At 37.0% G+C, this 16,619-nt stretch overlaps 2 protein-coding genes across 4 annotated transcripts; one reads left to right on the forward strand and one right to left on the reverse strand.

Moving 5' to 3' along the window:
* Nucleotides 1–2,717: 2,717 nt before the first annotated feature.
* LOC107793061 (uncharacterized) lies at nt 2,718–6,550 on the forward strand. 2 transcript variants are annotated; one of them, XM_075219869.1, is made up of 3 exons: nt 2,773–4,650; nt 4,740–4,830; nt 6,098–6,550. In XM_075219869.1, the coding sequence occupies exon 1, from the start codon at nt 2,866–2,868 to the stop codon at nt 3,886–3,888; it is 1,023 nt and encodes a 340-aa protein (XP_075075970.1). In that variant the 5' UTR covers nt 2,773–2,865; the 3' UTR covers nt 3,889–4,650; nt 4,740–4,830; nt 6,098–6,550. The 2 variants fall into 2 exon arrangements, with proteins under 2 accessions (XP_016470826.1, XP_075075970.1); XM_016615340.2 differs by having other exon boundaries at nt 2,718–4,650; nt 4,740–6,550.
* A 2,436-nt stretch (nt 6,551–8,986) lies between these two features.
* Nucleotides 8,987–15,533, reverse strand: LOC107793060 (autophagy-related protein 18f-like). Of its 2 annotated transcripts, XM_016615339.2 has the most exons (9): nt 15,297–15,533; nt 14,927–15,118; nt 12,351–12,815; nt 11,849–12,277; nt 11,235–11,471; nt 10,313–11,143; nt 10,046–10,206; nt 9,449–9,796; nt 8,987–9,163 (listed from the first exon to the last, which is right to left on the reverse strand). In XM_016615339.2, exons 2-8 carry the CDS (start codon nt 15,113–15,115, stop codon nt 9,523–9,525), a joined length of 2,586 nt encoding a protein of 861 aa, XP_016470825.1. In that variant the 5' UTR covers nt 15,116–15,118; nt 15,297–15,533; the 3' UTR covers nt 8,987–9,163; nt 9,449–9,522.
* Between the last annotated feature and the right edge of the window lie 1,086 nt (nt 15,534–16,619).

The following is a 16,619-nucleotide window of genomic DNA, read 5'->3' on the forward strand; positions in this document are numbered from 1 at the left end:
CATGTGAGGAGGAGGAGCACAGATGCCCCGGTGAGGAGGTGTGAGAGTTTGATATTGGAGAGCCTGCGGAGAGATAGAGATAGGCTGAAGAAGCGGGGAGAGATGATTAGGCAAGACATGACGCAGCTTCAGCTGACTGAGGACATGACCCTTGATAAGAAGACGTGGAGGTCGAGGATTAGGGTAGTAGGGTAGACAGTCTGGATTTTTCATATCGGTAGTATTAGTACGCACTGTCGCATTCTGTTGGTAGTAGGTTTCTTTGACTACCCATCGTTTCCTTTTATTTTGATCATCTTATTATCGTGTTGTTTTTATGCTGCTTTTACATGGCTTTTTGGTGTTGTCCCTCCTTGTCTATCTCTTAATTAATGTGGTGCTTATATTTTCCTAAGCCGAGGGTTTATTGAAAACAACCTCTCTTCCTTCACAAAAGTAGGGGTAAGGTTTGCGTACACACTATCCTCCCCAGACCCCACTATGTGGGGGTAATAATGAGTATATTGTTGTTGTTGTTGTACTTTGGCAAAGTTGAGTGATTCTTTGTATACTAAAAAATAGTTTAGTGACATCTTTTGATATTTAGGCAAAGTGGAGTGATTTTTTTTGTTCTAAAAAGTAGTTTAATCACTTGATACAATAAAATAAGTTGAGAACTTGAGATGATCATTTATGAAATTAACTTATGTACATACTACAAAGTAAATAATTGAAATCCAGTGCATGTGAGATTGCCTACTTTAAGAGCATTACTTTGTTCGAATAATTTATCCAAATATTACTGATACATGCCGTCAATCCACACTTATCTTGCATAAAATTATAGTACTAGAAAATGTTCCCAATAAAACATCTTCCTCCTTTGTGTGAGTTCAGTTGATATTCCATAAAACATGAGGGATTAGCCGATTAGGTAAAGTCAGGCTGTATCCGCTGGGGGCCTAAAGCCAAAATTCAGAGAGAGGCCCTAAGTAAGAATATCAACAACAAATTTGCAATGAAAAAGTATAAAATAAAAATAGAATAATAAAACCGACTCAAGAATTTGATAAGTTGATATACAACAACAATATACACAGTAAAAACTCACAAAGTGAGGTCTGGGGAGGTAGAGTGTACGTAGCCCTTACCTCTACCTTGGGAGGTAGAGAGGTTATTTTTGAAAGATCCTCGGCTCAAGAGAAAATATGGACAAAAAAAGGCCAGATAAAGACAATCAATTCAATGCAGTATGAAAATGAAAATAAGGAAAGTGAATAAGCCATGATAAAGCCGTCTAAAAAGGAGCAGTAGCTATCACAGATAAATAAGATAATCGAAGTATAAGAAATAATAGATAGTAGTAGAAATCAAAGGGTAATAAGCTATAAAGCAAGATAAGTTGATATATTGATATCGAAAAGTGTTGCATTGCTTCAATATAATGATTGCTTGTTGTAATGCTTTGAAGAAGACAACTTGTAAGCCGCGGTAAGTTGCCGATTGAGAGACTTTTTGTATTGAGAATAAGAATAGGTAAAAGAGAAAATGAAAAAGGTAAATATATAAATAATAATGTGGCCCATATTAGTTGTTAGGATATAATAGAGGCAAAGAAATAATTACCCGACCAATGTAAAGAAACAATTTATTAAAAATTATTTTATTCTCTAATTACTACAACGACCCTCACATTAAAGTTATTGTATTTTCGCTCCAAAAATGCTTTTTAAATTTAATGCACACATATTTTTTTTAATAATACATATACAATATATTTTTAAGAAAAAAAGGGAACCCAAAAAATTGGAGCCCCAAGCTCTTGCTTTACGCCTTATAATCGAACCAACCATGGGTAAAGTAACAAAAACATTAATAAATTATGCAAAAATTAATAAATTACAAAACGCGTCGTACATGCGGAATTTGTGGTTAATTTTTTCTGCTTATGAGCTAGTCAGACCTCTTAGATTACAAATCCAATTGAATGTGGATTTGTAGGAGTGAACACAACCCCCCCCCCCCCCCTAAAAAAAAACATTTACTCCAAGTTAACATTTGTTTGTGAAATTGGGAATAAAGTTAAATTTGTAAAAATAGCACGGTATAGCGAGTTTTCGGACTGGTCATTCGAAAATAGCCATCGTTTACCAAGTCAATGAAAAATAGCCACTATTTTGCTGCAACAGAGACCGGTCCAGTATAATATACTGGAGTTCGGTGCACCTGTGTATCAACTCTAGCATATTATGCTGGACCGGTATACTTTGCTGGCTCCAGTATAATATATTGGAGATTAGAGCACCGGTGCTTCAAACTCCAGTATATTATGCTGGACCAGTATACTTGTTGGAACTCCAGTATATTATGCTAGAGTTCTAGTGTACTTATGTTGGAACTCCATCATATTTTGCTGAAGTTCCAGCATACTTATCGTGGAACTCCAGTATAATATGCTGGAGTTCAAGTATACTTATGCTGGAACTCGAGCATAATATACTGGCGTATTTTTTGAGTTTTGAACTATATTTTCGCTCAGATTTATCTTTACATGAAAAGTGACTAAATTTCGATTACTTTTGAAACTGGGCTATTTTTGAACGACTAATTGTAAATCCGACTATTTTTGAGTTTCACCCGTTAAATTTGGACGGAAAAAAGAGAAAAAGAAAGAATTTTGGAGTTGAAGTTGTAGTTCGAATATGCATTTAAATTTCAACTAAAATTTTCATTTCAATATTCACAATTTTTTTTTTCTCTAAAAAATTAGAACTATTCATATACAAAAGCTTTATCTATACTGCCTTATCTAGATGACCAGATGTTCCCAAAGTTGTAACAATTTCTTTCCAAAAACTCTATCCCCTTTACAAGAATTCACTTCAAATGGCTTCCAATCTTCTTAAATTCCATGCACAACCCATCCAAAATTTCCACCCTTTGTTCCACTTCAACCTTACCAAATTGCCATCCTCAACTTCTTCCTTATGCTCTATAGGATCAACACAGCAACTTAACAATCTTTATCTCTCTGTCTCCTTCACAAAACCAACCAAGTTCAATTTTTTACCTCTTCAATGTTCACTCTCTTCTCCTACCCCACCTTCCACTAAAGAAGATGCCATTTCTCAAGCAAAGTTGTCTCTTTTAACTACTTTAGAGAAACCCCTTAACAATCCTAAGCTTGTTGGGAGACTCAAGAAACTCAAACAACCAAGATTTCGTGTTGAAATTCCAGTTGTTGATGACTCCTCATCTGCACTATCTCAGCTTGCTCTTGATATTTTTGCAAACATGCCCATTAAAAGAAAAGGCCCAAAAATCAAGATTCTGCTTTTATGGCCTAACCAAAGATTAACTCAAGCTGCACAAAAAGCCTTCGAGAGTAAGTCTTCAAACCCCATTATTGAAAATTTTGATATTTCATCAATATCTGATGATGGGGATATCAGAATGATGAGTTCTGGAGATGTGATAGTGTTTATGGCTCCAGAGGCTTCAAAATTAAGTGTAATGGAGGCTATTGCTGATGCATTGTATCCAAAGCCTGTGGTGATTTTCAATCCCAAATGGGGGTTTGATGAAGAGAGTAGCTTTGGTAAGTTGAGTGGATTTGTGGGTTCATTTGAGGTTGTGTATTCATTTATGGGATTAGAGGTTAAAGGGATATTAAGTAAGAGAAATGGTGTGATGTTTAAGTGTGTTAGGAATGGGGTTTTGAGTGGTGAGAAATGGTATGTCTTTGTTGAAGAAGATGGAGAATTGAAGGTGGTTTCAAGGTTTAAAACAAGGCCATCGATTGAGGAAGTTGAAAATGTTTTGTATAATTTGATGGCGATGAATTCACCAATCACAAAGTCAGCAAAGTTCTTGAAAGATTTGGTGTCAAATGTAAGGGGACAAAAGTAAAGCACAATAATTCAACTTTGTGTAGTTCTCATTAGAACTCTTTTGGTGAAAAAGGTGACTTAATTTTTAGAACAACAGTGTCTCGCTTGATCCTTTACAATGATATTACTGTTTTGCTACTTGTTTCCTTTTCTGTCTTCCCAATAATTACAGTATTATTCCTCTTAGATGTCCATACTAGCTTTGCCAGGTTTTAGTGGCTGTTACAACTTAAACTCTGCTGCAATTTCACTCTCTCCACTCCCTCACCCTTACTTAAAAAGGGACAAAAATGAAAATAAAGGGGAGAAAGAACGAGATTTATGTCTCTTTGCAACTATGGGAGTAGAACTATTGGCTTCACAAACTAGGGCAAGTAGGCATTGACATATGTACTTCTATTGCAAGGAGGTGGAAGCCATGTATCCGCCTTCTTTTGCTAGTATGGTAATTTGATCTCTTTCCTCATAATTTTGCATGGTATATCCAAAAAAGTGAAAAACACATTTAGCAGCACCATCTCAAGGATGAATCACTTACATTATCTGTGTAAGCATTCTTTGGTGAAATTCCATCATATGTTGCATAATTCTAAAACCTACCGACTAAAACAAATCAGAGAACCAGAAACTCCTGTAGTCATGAAAAGTTCCAGAATGTCAAGTGGTGCTGTTGCCAATTTACCATATCTCATTAAGAATTGGAAATCTTTTGGTCGTTTGATCTCTCTTCAGACGTATGTTCTCTCATTTACAAGCAACACAGCAACATACTCTGTTCCAGGTAATCTAGAGATGCTCTAATATGACAGCTTTTGATAATTTTCAGAGAAGTTAACATATTTGCACGTGCAATGTTTGTGTTTTTTGAAGGGGAGCCTTGGCGTAACTGGTAAAGTTGCTGCGATGCGACCAGGAGGTCACGGGTTCGAGCTGTGGAAACTGCCTCTTGCAGAAATGCAAGGTAAAGCTGCGTACGATAGACCTTTGTGGTCCGTCCCTTCCCCGGGACCCCATGTATAACAGGAGCTTAATGCACCGGACTGCCCTTTTGATGCTTGTGTTTTCTGGTAACATAGTCCTAGCACGTGCCAAAATGGCTCGATGAAATGGACACGGCCATGAAGATGAAGTGTAATTAGACAAGGAGTTAATGTCCCTAGCGGTCACAAACTTAAGTCTAATTTCAAGTTCTGCATAGGTAAAGAAAAACTTCATCACCCAATATTCCAATAAGGGCTATCAAGCAGTTTCTAAAGCTATGTTGGTTTATAATCTGGCTTTGTCTAAACAAAACCTTAAGATTGCTTAAATTGTTTTGGGTAGGAAGGTGTGGAGGTCGAGAATCAAGGTAGACGGCTAGTAGGTAGTCGAGAGTATTAGTGTTAGTCTTGTATTCTGTTATTGTTGGATTTTTTAGTATTACTTGTTGTTCCTTTCGTTTCGTTTTGTTTTCTTACTATCTTGTTGTTGTTAGTGCTTGGTGCTATTGCTTTTCTTCTCGTCTTTCATGAGTTGAGGGTCTGTTGGAAACAACCTCTCTACCTTCAAGGTGGGGTAAGGTCTGTGTACATATTATCCTCCCCGAACCCCACTTGTGGGATTACACTAGTTTTGTTGTTGTTGCATATTGTCGAAGTGATGGATCATTTTGGCTAACTCGCAATTTAAGCCTTCAAGCTAGAAGTGGTATGTTTGACTTATAGTTGTTTTCCTCCATACTTCTAGATTAACAATGTTCATGCCGTAGGCCCATGCATCTCACTAAATCAAAGTTTTTTGCTATGAGGGGATGAGAAAAATCCAAATCGCTTTTGAATCACTTTGATATTACAAATTGTCTTTTCCCATGCACATCTTCATAGCTCCATTCGCCTTTTCATTCATGTCGATGTCCCACATAAGCGAAAAATGATTTTGAACTATGATGTCGTCATCCAGCAAAACAACCTTATCAAGAGTGGGTTACACTTTAAAGATATTCATACTTAGTAGAAATATTTAGGTGCTTCAAAGGGTGGAATGGATGTTACATGCATTTTAAGTAAAGGACAAATGTCTTGAAATTTCTGCGCTTACCTCTGGAAAAGGAATGCTTATGTGGTTCCCTTTCCAAAAATTGTGTGCTTCTGTGGTTCAACAGTGAATATATTGTAACTTTGCTGCACGCCACAGTTGTGGATGACCCTTACCCTGAACTGTGACCTTGGCTTTTGGTCTTTCTCCATCAGTTCCTGAACTCAGACCTTCGTCTTCACGAACCAATCAAAATGGTGCAACTCTTTAAATCTTATTATGTGAAGGACAACCTTCTTCAGGTGAGTGATGATGCAACAACAGAAGCGGCGTGAATATTATCAGAGGCAAGTACGTGATGGGAGTATGAATTATCAACTAAGGCAGGGACTAGTTATTGATGACAACTGAAGACGGGCGTTGGCATTCGTTGGATGCTCATGTACTAGCTTCACAGCAAGACAATGCACCAGTTCTAAAATGCAGCTAGATGCTACATGCCGGTATAGGTAATCTTGAACTTTAGCAGTTTTTGTTTTTTGTTCAAGGAGACTGACCTGCAAGAGAATAGGCACTTCTCAAGCCTTAGTTTGGATGCAAGTTGTGCTCTTAGTTTGTATGTGGGATGTCATTTTTGCATTTTTTGTGGCTGAGGTTTGCATTGTGGATATCTCATGACCTTTTGCTTCATAAATTTTTCTACTTTTTTGTGTTCTAGTTATTTATTTAGAGGGCAACAGAATTAACCAACTCAACTTCCTTGTCTTGCAGACAAATTTTGGTCTATGACACCGTGTGGTACACTGATACCTTCAAATGTTTCTAATTGTATATAGGTTTGTTGAAGGCACGGTAAGAGCATAATACAATAGTTTTAAGCTTGACTGCGAAGGTTACATATCTGGTTTTTCGCCCTTAATTTCTGAAATAAACTCTTGGTCTGAGGGTTCTTCCAATACTTCATGTATCACCCCCCTAACATAGTGCAGGGGAATCAGGAGATTTAAATACGTGATTCTCAAATTACCTAATAAAAGAATAACCCAAGAGATCTTTAGTATGAAAATAGCAAAATGGCTGTTCACATCAATGAAAGAACACAAAGAGAAAGGAAATGATGGTTTAAGTCTTAGTAGATGTTTTCTTTTGCATCACCTAAATCCAGGAAGCAACTCTGTGTATAATGAACTAACAGATACTATTAGTAAGATGATAATTACAACATTTGTTATCAGGTTCTACCAACTCGAACAGCAGTAGTAATTTACTTGTACAGGCAATATGTTCTTTCTTTACTACTACAAGTTTCTACCAACTCGAACATCAGTAGTAATTTACTTGTACAAGCGAATATGTTCTTTCTTTACTACTACAAGTTTCTACCAACTCGAACAGCAGTAGTAACTTAGTGTTTCACTTGTTATTTTCCTTTGTTCTGTGAATTTGTGATTCTCCTAAGGTTGTCTATGTAGCTAGCAAGCATAATTACCTTATTTTTATATTGTACCTTCTTCAGACTGCTATGTTCTGCTGAAATATTTTCAAGCCTTCGCGCTCAGAGAGCTGTGCTAACGCTTCCTGAGCTATTGTATCTGCAATATTTTCTTGAAACATTTAGCTGGTAAAACTGTGAACAGGCCTAAGACTTGGTGATATTTGGAGCTGCATTACCTCTAACTTTCAAATACGAACCGACAATGTGCCTCGCAAAACAAGGCTAAAGAAACCACAATCTTGGTAATGTACATGACCCCTGTAAGAGATGCTGTAAAATAAGTTAAAATAGCATGGTCTAGCCAGTTTTCGGACTGATCATTCAAAAATAGTCAGCATTTGCCAAGTCATTGAAGAATAACCACTATTTTGCTGCAACAGAGATCAGTCCAGTATAATATACTGGAGTTCGGTGCACATGTGTATGAATTTTCAGCATATTATGCTGGATCGGTATACTTTGCTGGCTCCAGTATATTACTGGAGCAGCGGTGCCCCAAACTCCAGTATATTATGCTGGACGGTTTATTATAAGTTCCAGTATAATATACTGTAACTCCAGTATATTATGCTGGAGTATTTTTCCGGATTATGAACAGTGTTTTCGTTCAGATTTATTTTTACATGACAAGTGGCTGAATTTCAATTACTTTTGAAATTGTGGCTATTTTTGAATGACCACTTGTAAATCTGGCTATTTTTGAATTTCTCCCGTAAAATAAAGGACTTAATCGTTTTTACTACCTATTAAGAGTTATGCGAGTGCATAACAGAATGTATTTTGTACTTAAGTTACTAATGAAATCATTACCATAAAAATTATGGCCATTGTACATATAACCTTATGGCCAGGACCAGGTTTGTCTTCAGACGGCAATTAAGGAGTGCGCAAATGTCTACGGCATAAACAATTTTGTAACCGAACTCTTTGGAGCATCAACTACACTTGTGTCAGTGGTCTTACCAAACACACGATAAAAACGCACCATTCATATAATATTCACTGTTGGATAAGCTCTGCGCTAATGGCATATGATTTCTCGAAACATACGTTAAAAAGTTCCAACTTTTTTTAGAATCTCCAGAAATAAGTGTGCGCACATAATATACAATAGAGGACACACAATGTGTTGCATAATCCCTTTGGTCTGTTGCGTGAACGCAGAATGCTTCGTGCACTGTGCTACCTTTTTTGCTAGACAATAATTATTTGTGTAAAGTGAAATATTATAGTATTAAGAACTTTTACATGTTCCAACAAGGGTTGTGGTGGAGTGGTAAGTATTCCTCTATCCTTAACTATAGGTCTCTGGTTCGAGCCCCTGGGTATGGAGTCGCCTTTATTAGGGAGTGCTTTATCCACCAATGTGGGACTTTTTGGCGTGAATCTGGATTTAGTCGGGCCCAATGTGGGTACCGGACACCGGATGGGAAACCAAAAAAAAAGAACTTTTACATGTAAATTGATGAGTTTTGTTGTAGATAAGTTGAGCAATGTTTTAATTTCCAGATGGCTACAACACAAAGAGCTAGAGAGGTATTGTTTGGCACCTGTCAATTTAGAGATAAAAATGCTTGATATTGATGGGTGAAAGACGAGAGCAATATAAGGCAACAAGTTACTGGTTCTACTATTTACAGCTTCATAGTTTGTTATTTACAATGTCAAATTACTCACAGTTTGAGCATCACAGTCGAGGACCCTCCTACCTCTTAATTCTTTACATATTCACCAACAAAATACTAACCCTTCCAGGAGCCTTCCACCTAAATAATTGGAGGAAAACCTGACAAAAAATAACCATATTATCATTAATTAACCATAAAAAATGTAGAAATTCTAACTCTTAAATAAATGAATAGACAAGACAATGAAGTGAATTCAGAAGATGTTATTCATAGAAATATTTGACTCATCAGAATGAACAAGAAGAGAACAGAAGTTATCAGCATGCCGATTTATCTTCCAGAATTCAAGCTGTTGCTACTGTACTCTGCTATCACAAAAGAATGAGAGAACAGAATGCTGATCAGAAAAAAACAAAAGCAAAAACCGGGTTGCAGTGCATTACCTTCAGTTTCAATTAGACTCGCCAACTTCATCTTCGAAATGATTCTCCGTTTTTGCACCAAGTAGTTTTGCGATTTACAAACTTTGATTTGTCTGCATCACGGTGCTCCTTGTGTTATTGACGAAATCTAGGCGAGTGGCTGCTTCAGGGCTGTCCCTACTATTTATAAAGTCTCTACTTTTATGACTTGTCATCCGAAGACTATTGCACGCGGTTTCTCTGCAATGGTGAAGTTCAATGCTGGATCCATCAATAGAGGCACAACCACTATTTAACATAAGCTTGCTGTTTTCAGAGACCTCCGGCCTTGGAGATAGCTTTTGGCCATTGTCGCTATGAACATGAAGCCTAATTTATCCGTTAAACAAAAAAAGAAACCTCTACTTTAGATAGTGTATTTGTGTATGTACCAGAACACTATAAGCAAAATAATACAAAATAAAGCAAACTCAATAATTAATAACAAATCAGAAAATCACTCCCCACCCTTAACAGAAAATCAGTTTATAAATCTTTTCAATCCCATGGAAAGAGCCATCACACAAACCCAAATTTGTTGGCATCTATATGTTAAGTTAAAGGAAGAATATTGATTACCTCCCTTGTTGGGTCTTGGAAGCTTGAAGGTGATTAAAAACTGGATATAAATGCTTTGACCTCGCCTCAACCATATGAGTTGCAATTACTTCAACCTCAGCCTCTCCACCACAACCATCAACAACATAAATCCTATCCCTAACAAATGATTGAAAAAATACCTGGACATAAAATAAAAAAAACATAATGGAGATTTCGGCAATTACACAAGGATGGAAGCGAGATTTGCTGGATACAGATCATGGTATCACACAATGATTAAAGTACCTCAGGTTTTGCCCATAGCGGATTCTGAGGTTTATGCATTTGAAGCTCTGCTTCAGATATGTAAATGTGATGTTTTTCCTCTGAACTTGTCTTTCCTTTAGTGATTGTGTCCCTAGTCTTGGAATAGAGACCATTTCCCTTTGTTATTCCTTCAGGAAATACTTTACTGCTATCAGAACTACCAAACTCACCATATATATCAGCATTATCATCTCGTTCTTTGCAATTTTGTTTCTGGAAAATATTCCACTTTTGGATTGCCTTTACCACTAATCTTGAATCCACTTCAGGACCTGCTCTGTAAGTTGAACCCACAGCAGGAATAGTTGGTATCAAATCTAGCCCAGAACACATACGCAATGCATATTGTGTCATACAGCCCGGAGAAGAAAAAACAAGCAGCCAATAATTTGCTTTTGGAAGGCCTAAATCAGCATATTGATTAGTACTTCTGCAGTTGCGAAAAGCTGAAGCTATGGACCCAGAAAAAGAACTCAACTGTCCAGTTGCAACAGCTGCAGCACCACTTACAGTATTTCTCCAACCAATACTTCCACTCCTTATTCGACCAACAACAGAAAGGGCCACTGGAGGGCCAGATTCAGAGATGCTCTGTTGATTAAGCACCTGAATTTTTGAATTCGAGGCGCAATGAACTGCAGGTTTTTCCATCACAACAGAGCCATTACTCATATTAGTAAGACATGCATCTGAAGATTGAAAATCAACCACTTCTCCTGAAGCAGAAATTGTAAATAAATGGCTAGTCCCTCTGGAAGAACTTATCATAATCCACTGGCTATCACTACTAAAACTTATGTCTTGTATGACCTGAGATGACCAAAAGGAAGATTTAGTTGACTACAGTCCTCATAAAACAGTAAATTTATACAGGGAGAGAATGCAGATGCACTACACCTACAGCATTAGTCAGACCACGCTGCAGTCTGTAAAGATGAACATAGGATGAACCAGGATCACTAGCCGAGGTATTTTCAGATAGTATAGGCATTATCCGGAATACATTGATATTATGACCCTGAACTGAAGCTGTCACCAGAAGAGTACTGCTAGGATCAAAGCATAGAGCTGAAATAGGACTCTTATGTGCCCTAAACTGCGCAATAAGAGCTTTGCTGACGATGTCTCTGACAATGACCTAAGATGCACAGAGTGTAATGACGTTAACATAGAGGTTCAATGTTGATCCAGGACAGTGTTTTGCATAAAGCACCAAATGTCAATCACCCCAACATGTAAAACCAATAAATGTACACATAGAATCACAAAGCAATAACCATAAAGTAAGAGTTCATTATGAAGATGAAAGGAACTTATTGCATAATCAGTAAAACAAAAGATCAGTCAAGAACTAATTTTTTATGTTAATCAAATCAAATGAGGAAGAGAGCGAAAACTATTCTGTGCACAACAAGGAGCAGAGATAGAAACCAGTGAGTGACATGGCACATGAAGACCTAATTTTAAATCACCATTCACAGTGAGATAACTGATGTCGATCAGAGTAATTTGTACCATTCCAACACTCTCTGCACCTGGGAAATGACCGTTATCAGTTCCTGGTATCTTCAGACGAGCATTCCGAGATTGAGAACTATTACCATCTGGTGACAGGTCAGAATAGTGCCTAGTGAGCTTCTTATACCCAATGATCCCTAGAGTCACAATACCACCAGCAAGTTGCTTGCTGGATTCCTTTGCATAATGAGCAAAAAGGCTCCCATTTGTAGCCGAACTGGGAAGACTATCTGAAGGAGTAACATGTTGCGGACTAACATGACCAGAATTTGAGATGGTAATTGGACTTCCACTATAGGCCATCCATCTGGGACCTAAAGCGAGAGGTCCCACACCTATACTGCCGAACCCTGAAAAACCCGGGATGACAGGATTGGTAACAACAGTATATTCCTTATCTAGAGTTGCAGCATCAAAGCAGTGTATCTGCAATAGAAGCAACTTAACCCAAGTCTAGCAAGAAAAGATTAACCAAACGTTTGTAATATCATGCACATACCTGAGCTGCTTGTAAGATTGCAATCACTCGAGAACTACATCTTACCAAGTGAACAGCTGATCTGAACTTCAACTGATGCACATAAGAGTGAGATGTCAGGGAATAAAACCAAACAGCAGTGGGCAGAAAACCAGTACTTGCTTGGTCATGATACTGTTGGATGGTCCCATCATGAAGTTTTCCTATGCCCTCCCGAATGTTACTACCTCCAGACAATGACACATCAGCACAAAGTATTAAAACTGGGTGACTACCAGAAAATCTGTCCTCGTGCTTCTTTGATGCTATTGGTTTTGGTAATGTTTGCATGAAAGAAACAGGACCATCTTGCCTGGAAACCAAGTTGTGTACATTATCACAATCTTCAACATCCCAAACCTGGAAACCATACTGACACCCCAAGAGCAAGATTTGACGAGTACTGCCTCCCTCACATTCCAGCTTGTCAAATCCAGCCCACAGAACCTGATGTGGTAGAAAAGAAATATGAGACTGCATAATTCCCATTGGGAATTGCGGTAAAAGATTCCAACGATATTCACATAGCAATGGGACAACCACCACCTCTTAGCACTACAGATAGATATTTGAACTGATATCATATAAATAAAGCTGATCAGCAAAAAAATGTTTAACATCTATAATAAATGTGATCCATCATACAACCAAAATTTTTGGTTGCTAGCTTTCAGTATTAAGCTTTTCTCAGAAAACGAGAATAATTTCTTCTTAATGATGTGGGAACTCCTATAGCCTCTATACAAATCGTATACTAAGAAACTCAGTATTAATCTTCTCAAGGATGGTAACCTCGGAGCTCCTATAGACTCTATCTAATCCACAATATATAGGAACTACATTTCAAAATCTGACTACCCTAAATGCAGAACCACAACTAAATTAACTCCTTGACTGGTGAAGGCATCCTGCCTGATCTACAACCGCTACAACACTGTTGACCTGAGCAGTTTTGGTTTTGATGATTGACAAAGGAACACATGCATGAACTAGGTCCATGGACAGTATACACAGGTGACGGACAGAATCAAGCAAAAGGCATGCACGTGAAAGGGATAAGTATAAGTGGTTATTTCTGATAATCCCTGAACGAAAAGATTACATATTTGATAAGGAGCAAGACTCCTTATCAATGATAAGGGAAGAGTTAGAAATTGAAGTTGACTAGAACTCTTCCACCAAGGAAGAGTATAGCATTGGAACTCTAGTTATTTTCTATTCTACTAATTCTATAAATTGTAGGATGTTCTCATTTCACAGGCACGCACAGATACTGAAGTTAAGCACGAATTGAGAGCAAAATAGCAAGGCATTTTGTGAGCAATTCTCGTGATATTTAAGAGTGCGATCCTGAAGCTACATGAACCAAATTGAAGAACCAGCTCCATAAAGAGTTTCATGTATCTTTCTTTATTTCTAGTTCAAAGTGTTGTAGGCATTTTGAGTTGTACCTTTCAGCTTTCTAAGAAGCAAATTGTACTAGGTACCTGAGTTGTATCTTTCAAGTTAGAGTTAACTTGAAGTAGTCGCAACAGCCTGTGACGTATTGCTATAAGGGTTAGAGTTAATACTTAGGTTTGCAAAAGGTTGTAAACTCTAGTTGTATTGTTCAAGCTAGAGTTAACTTAAAGCAATCGCAGCAGCATGTGGCTGGTTGCTACAAGGGTTAGAGGTAACCATTAGGTTTGCAAGAGATCATTAGGTTTGCAAGAGTTTGTAAACTTTGTTGGCTCGGAGTAGTAGTGGAGTGTTTGGGGAAAATCCTACTGGGAAGTAGTTCGTGGTTTTTTCACCTTTTGAGCTGGGTATTTTCCACGTAAAAATCCTTGTGTTCTTTACTTTATGCATTATTTATTCCGCGACTGTAGTGTAAGAAACGACAGAATAACCAGGCCCTTCTATAATTTGTGCACACGAAAAATTAGACACCACACAAATCACCCCTCTTGTGTGGTACTGAAGTATAAAACATCAAGCACCAAGTGAGAACCAGTACACTGATGGAGGGAACTTAGTAATCTTTTCAATCCCAAAATAGAACAGCCGATAGTTATAAATTAGTCTTCTCTTCCCAAGGTTAGCACTCATCACTAGTGAGGATTACTCCAAGGGGCCCCAGAATTAAAATGACTCTGCTACAAGTCAAAATAGCCATTACTGACAACTATCAAACTTCATAAAAGAATTTCAGTTTGAAATCCAAAAAACTGCATTAACTAGCACCATTCAGCTTTCAACATCAAAATTTCATGCAGCACCTATGATCCAGGTATAATGTGATCAGAAGTTTAGCAAGCAAAGTTCCAACCTTTTGCTAAAATACAAGCTATGTACCATGATATTTAACTAATGCAAAGCAATTTTGGAAAGGGATACAACAACAACTACTACACCTCAATCCCAAACAAGTTGGGGTTGGCCATATGAATCCTCACCGGTCACGTTTCCCATTTAAATTCAGCTCAGGCCAAAATTATACAAAATAAAAATGAAAAGTACGAGGGGGCGGGGTATGAATTTAAATTATTTTTCAAAAAAAAAAACACGGGAAAATGCACCTGATCATGGGTAGAATCATTGTCCCTATCCACAATAGCAGAAGCAGCAGACCTAACTGTGGAAGCAACCGTTGAAGCACCAGAGGATACAATCCTCGAAAGTGCTCTAAACGACGTCGGAATGAAGCCGTTACTACTCTTCCCTGACTTTGATCCTTCTATTTGACAATCACTGTTCTTCAGCCCCATGCCCTCCAAAACACAAAAGAAATTAAAGTAATCAAAAAACACCCTTTTGCTTCTCAATCCTCTCTTTTCTACTATAGCCAAAACATGTTTACTATAAAACCACAAATAAAACTTTTAACTTCTAAAATACAACAAGTTTATCAAAAATTTCTGTGTTGTATGTATTCTGATAGAATTATACCACTCTAGTAAATGTTGATAAGGAATAATAAAACCCCGAGAAGTATTATACAAATTTGAATTAAAGAATATATGATTATGAGTTCAATTGAATCGTCAGGGCTTCAAGTCTTGGACACAAAGAAAGAGAGATGTTTTAAATACGAAATTGAAGGGATCAGATAACGAAGAGATGTGAATATTTGAGGCTTTTTTTTCTTCTTGTTTTCATTGTCTATTTGTCTCTCTCGGAATCCTCTTCTATTCTTGTCTTTTTTTCAAAGCAGAAACTTGAAAGTTGAAAGCGTGACAAAGTGGAAATTCTACAGAAGAAATCTCTCTTCCCACGTCTTTGTCCCTCTCCAATTTTCACGTGCCTTTCACCAAAAAATAATACTATAATTTTGAAACCAACTTAAAGAAGATAAATAAATGTATTACAGCTCAATAGTTGAACAGCAGAAAAAAGGTACTATTACGATTCACTAATGAAGAGATCATAAAATAATGTTAGTAGTACGTATAAGCTTAAATCTGCTCAACTACCAATTTTTTCATCTCTTTATTAGTTATGAAAAAAGAAAGAAAAACTATGTGAAAAGAAAAGGAAGACGAATTGAGATAGTTATTTTTTTTTTCCAATTACATGGAAAATTGTAAAACAAAATAAAAAATCTGCAGGTGTTTTGTAACACTAGTCTCTCTAATAATTATGTAAGTAAGTTAGTTCTTATGTGATTATGAGTTTTTTTTTTTAATTAAGTGAGTTCTTTGTATATTCGTCAGGTATAAAAAAGTACTAATAGAAAATGGACGTTATGTCTAATAACTAGCACATGACCTAGGATTTGTCTAAACTTATATTTTTTGACCCAAAATTTAGATGAGGTTTTTCATTCCTATACACTATTTGAAACATTATTATTTTTAATGTTTATGTTTAGTTAATTATCCGGCATAAATAAGTTTTGTTTACGAAATATATACAATCCACCTTAAAAGGCTTCCAATTCATTATTTGTACTTTCAATCAAGGGATTTAGATACGTCATTTTCCTTTTTCCCTCTCCTCTCTCCCCTCTTCTCTCCAGATTCTCTCTTTCTCCCCATATCTTCGGCAAAAGCTATAGATCTTGCATAAAAGTGAATTTAATTATATCATTACTTTCAATTACAATACCAAAAACATACTTTGATAGTTGCTTTTGTGCAGCATCAGATCCTAATTGCGTCACCAATCTTTGCTGACCAATGGAGAAAAACTGCACTTGTTGTGACATATGAAGTGCTTTGCTCTGCAAAAAAGGGCTTGATGTTAACTTTCTTCTGTTTAGTAATTTTAAAG

Source organism: Nicotiana tabacum, chromosome 8, assembly GCF_000715075.1.
Source record: "Nicotiana tabacum cultivar K326 chromosome 8, ASM71507v2, whole genome shotgun sequence".
Taxonomy (NCBI): Eukaryota; Viridiplantae; Streptophyta; class Magnoliopsida; order Solanales; family Solanaceae; genus Nicotiana; species Nicotiana tabacum.

Coding starts and splice junctions, on each gene's coding strand:
- LOC107793061 (XM_016615340.2), top strand. CDS start 2,866: ATGGCTTCCAATCTTCTTAAATTCCATGCACAACCCATCCAAAATTTC.
- LOC107793060 (XM_016615339.2), bottom strand. CDS start 15,115: ATGGGGCTGAAGAACAGTGATTGTCAAATAGAAGGATCAAAGTCAGGG. Junction 11,472..11,848: donor GTGCAGAGAGTGTTGGAATG/GTACAAATTACT, acceptor TGTGCATCTTAG/GTCATTGTCAGAGACATCGT. Junction 10,207..10,312: donor CGCTATGGGCAAAACCTGAG/GTACTTTAATCA, acceptor TTTTATGTCCAG/GTATTTTTTCAATCATTTGT.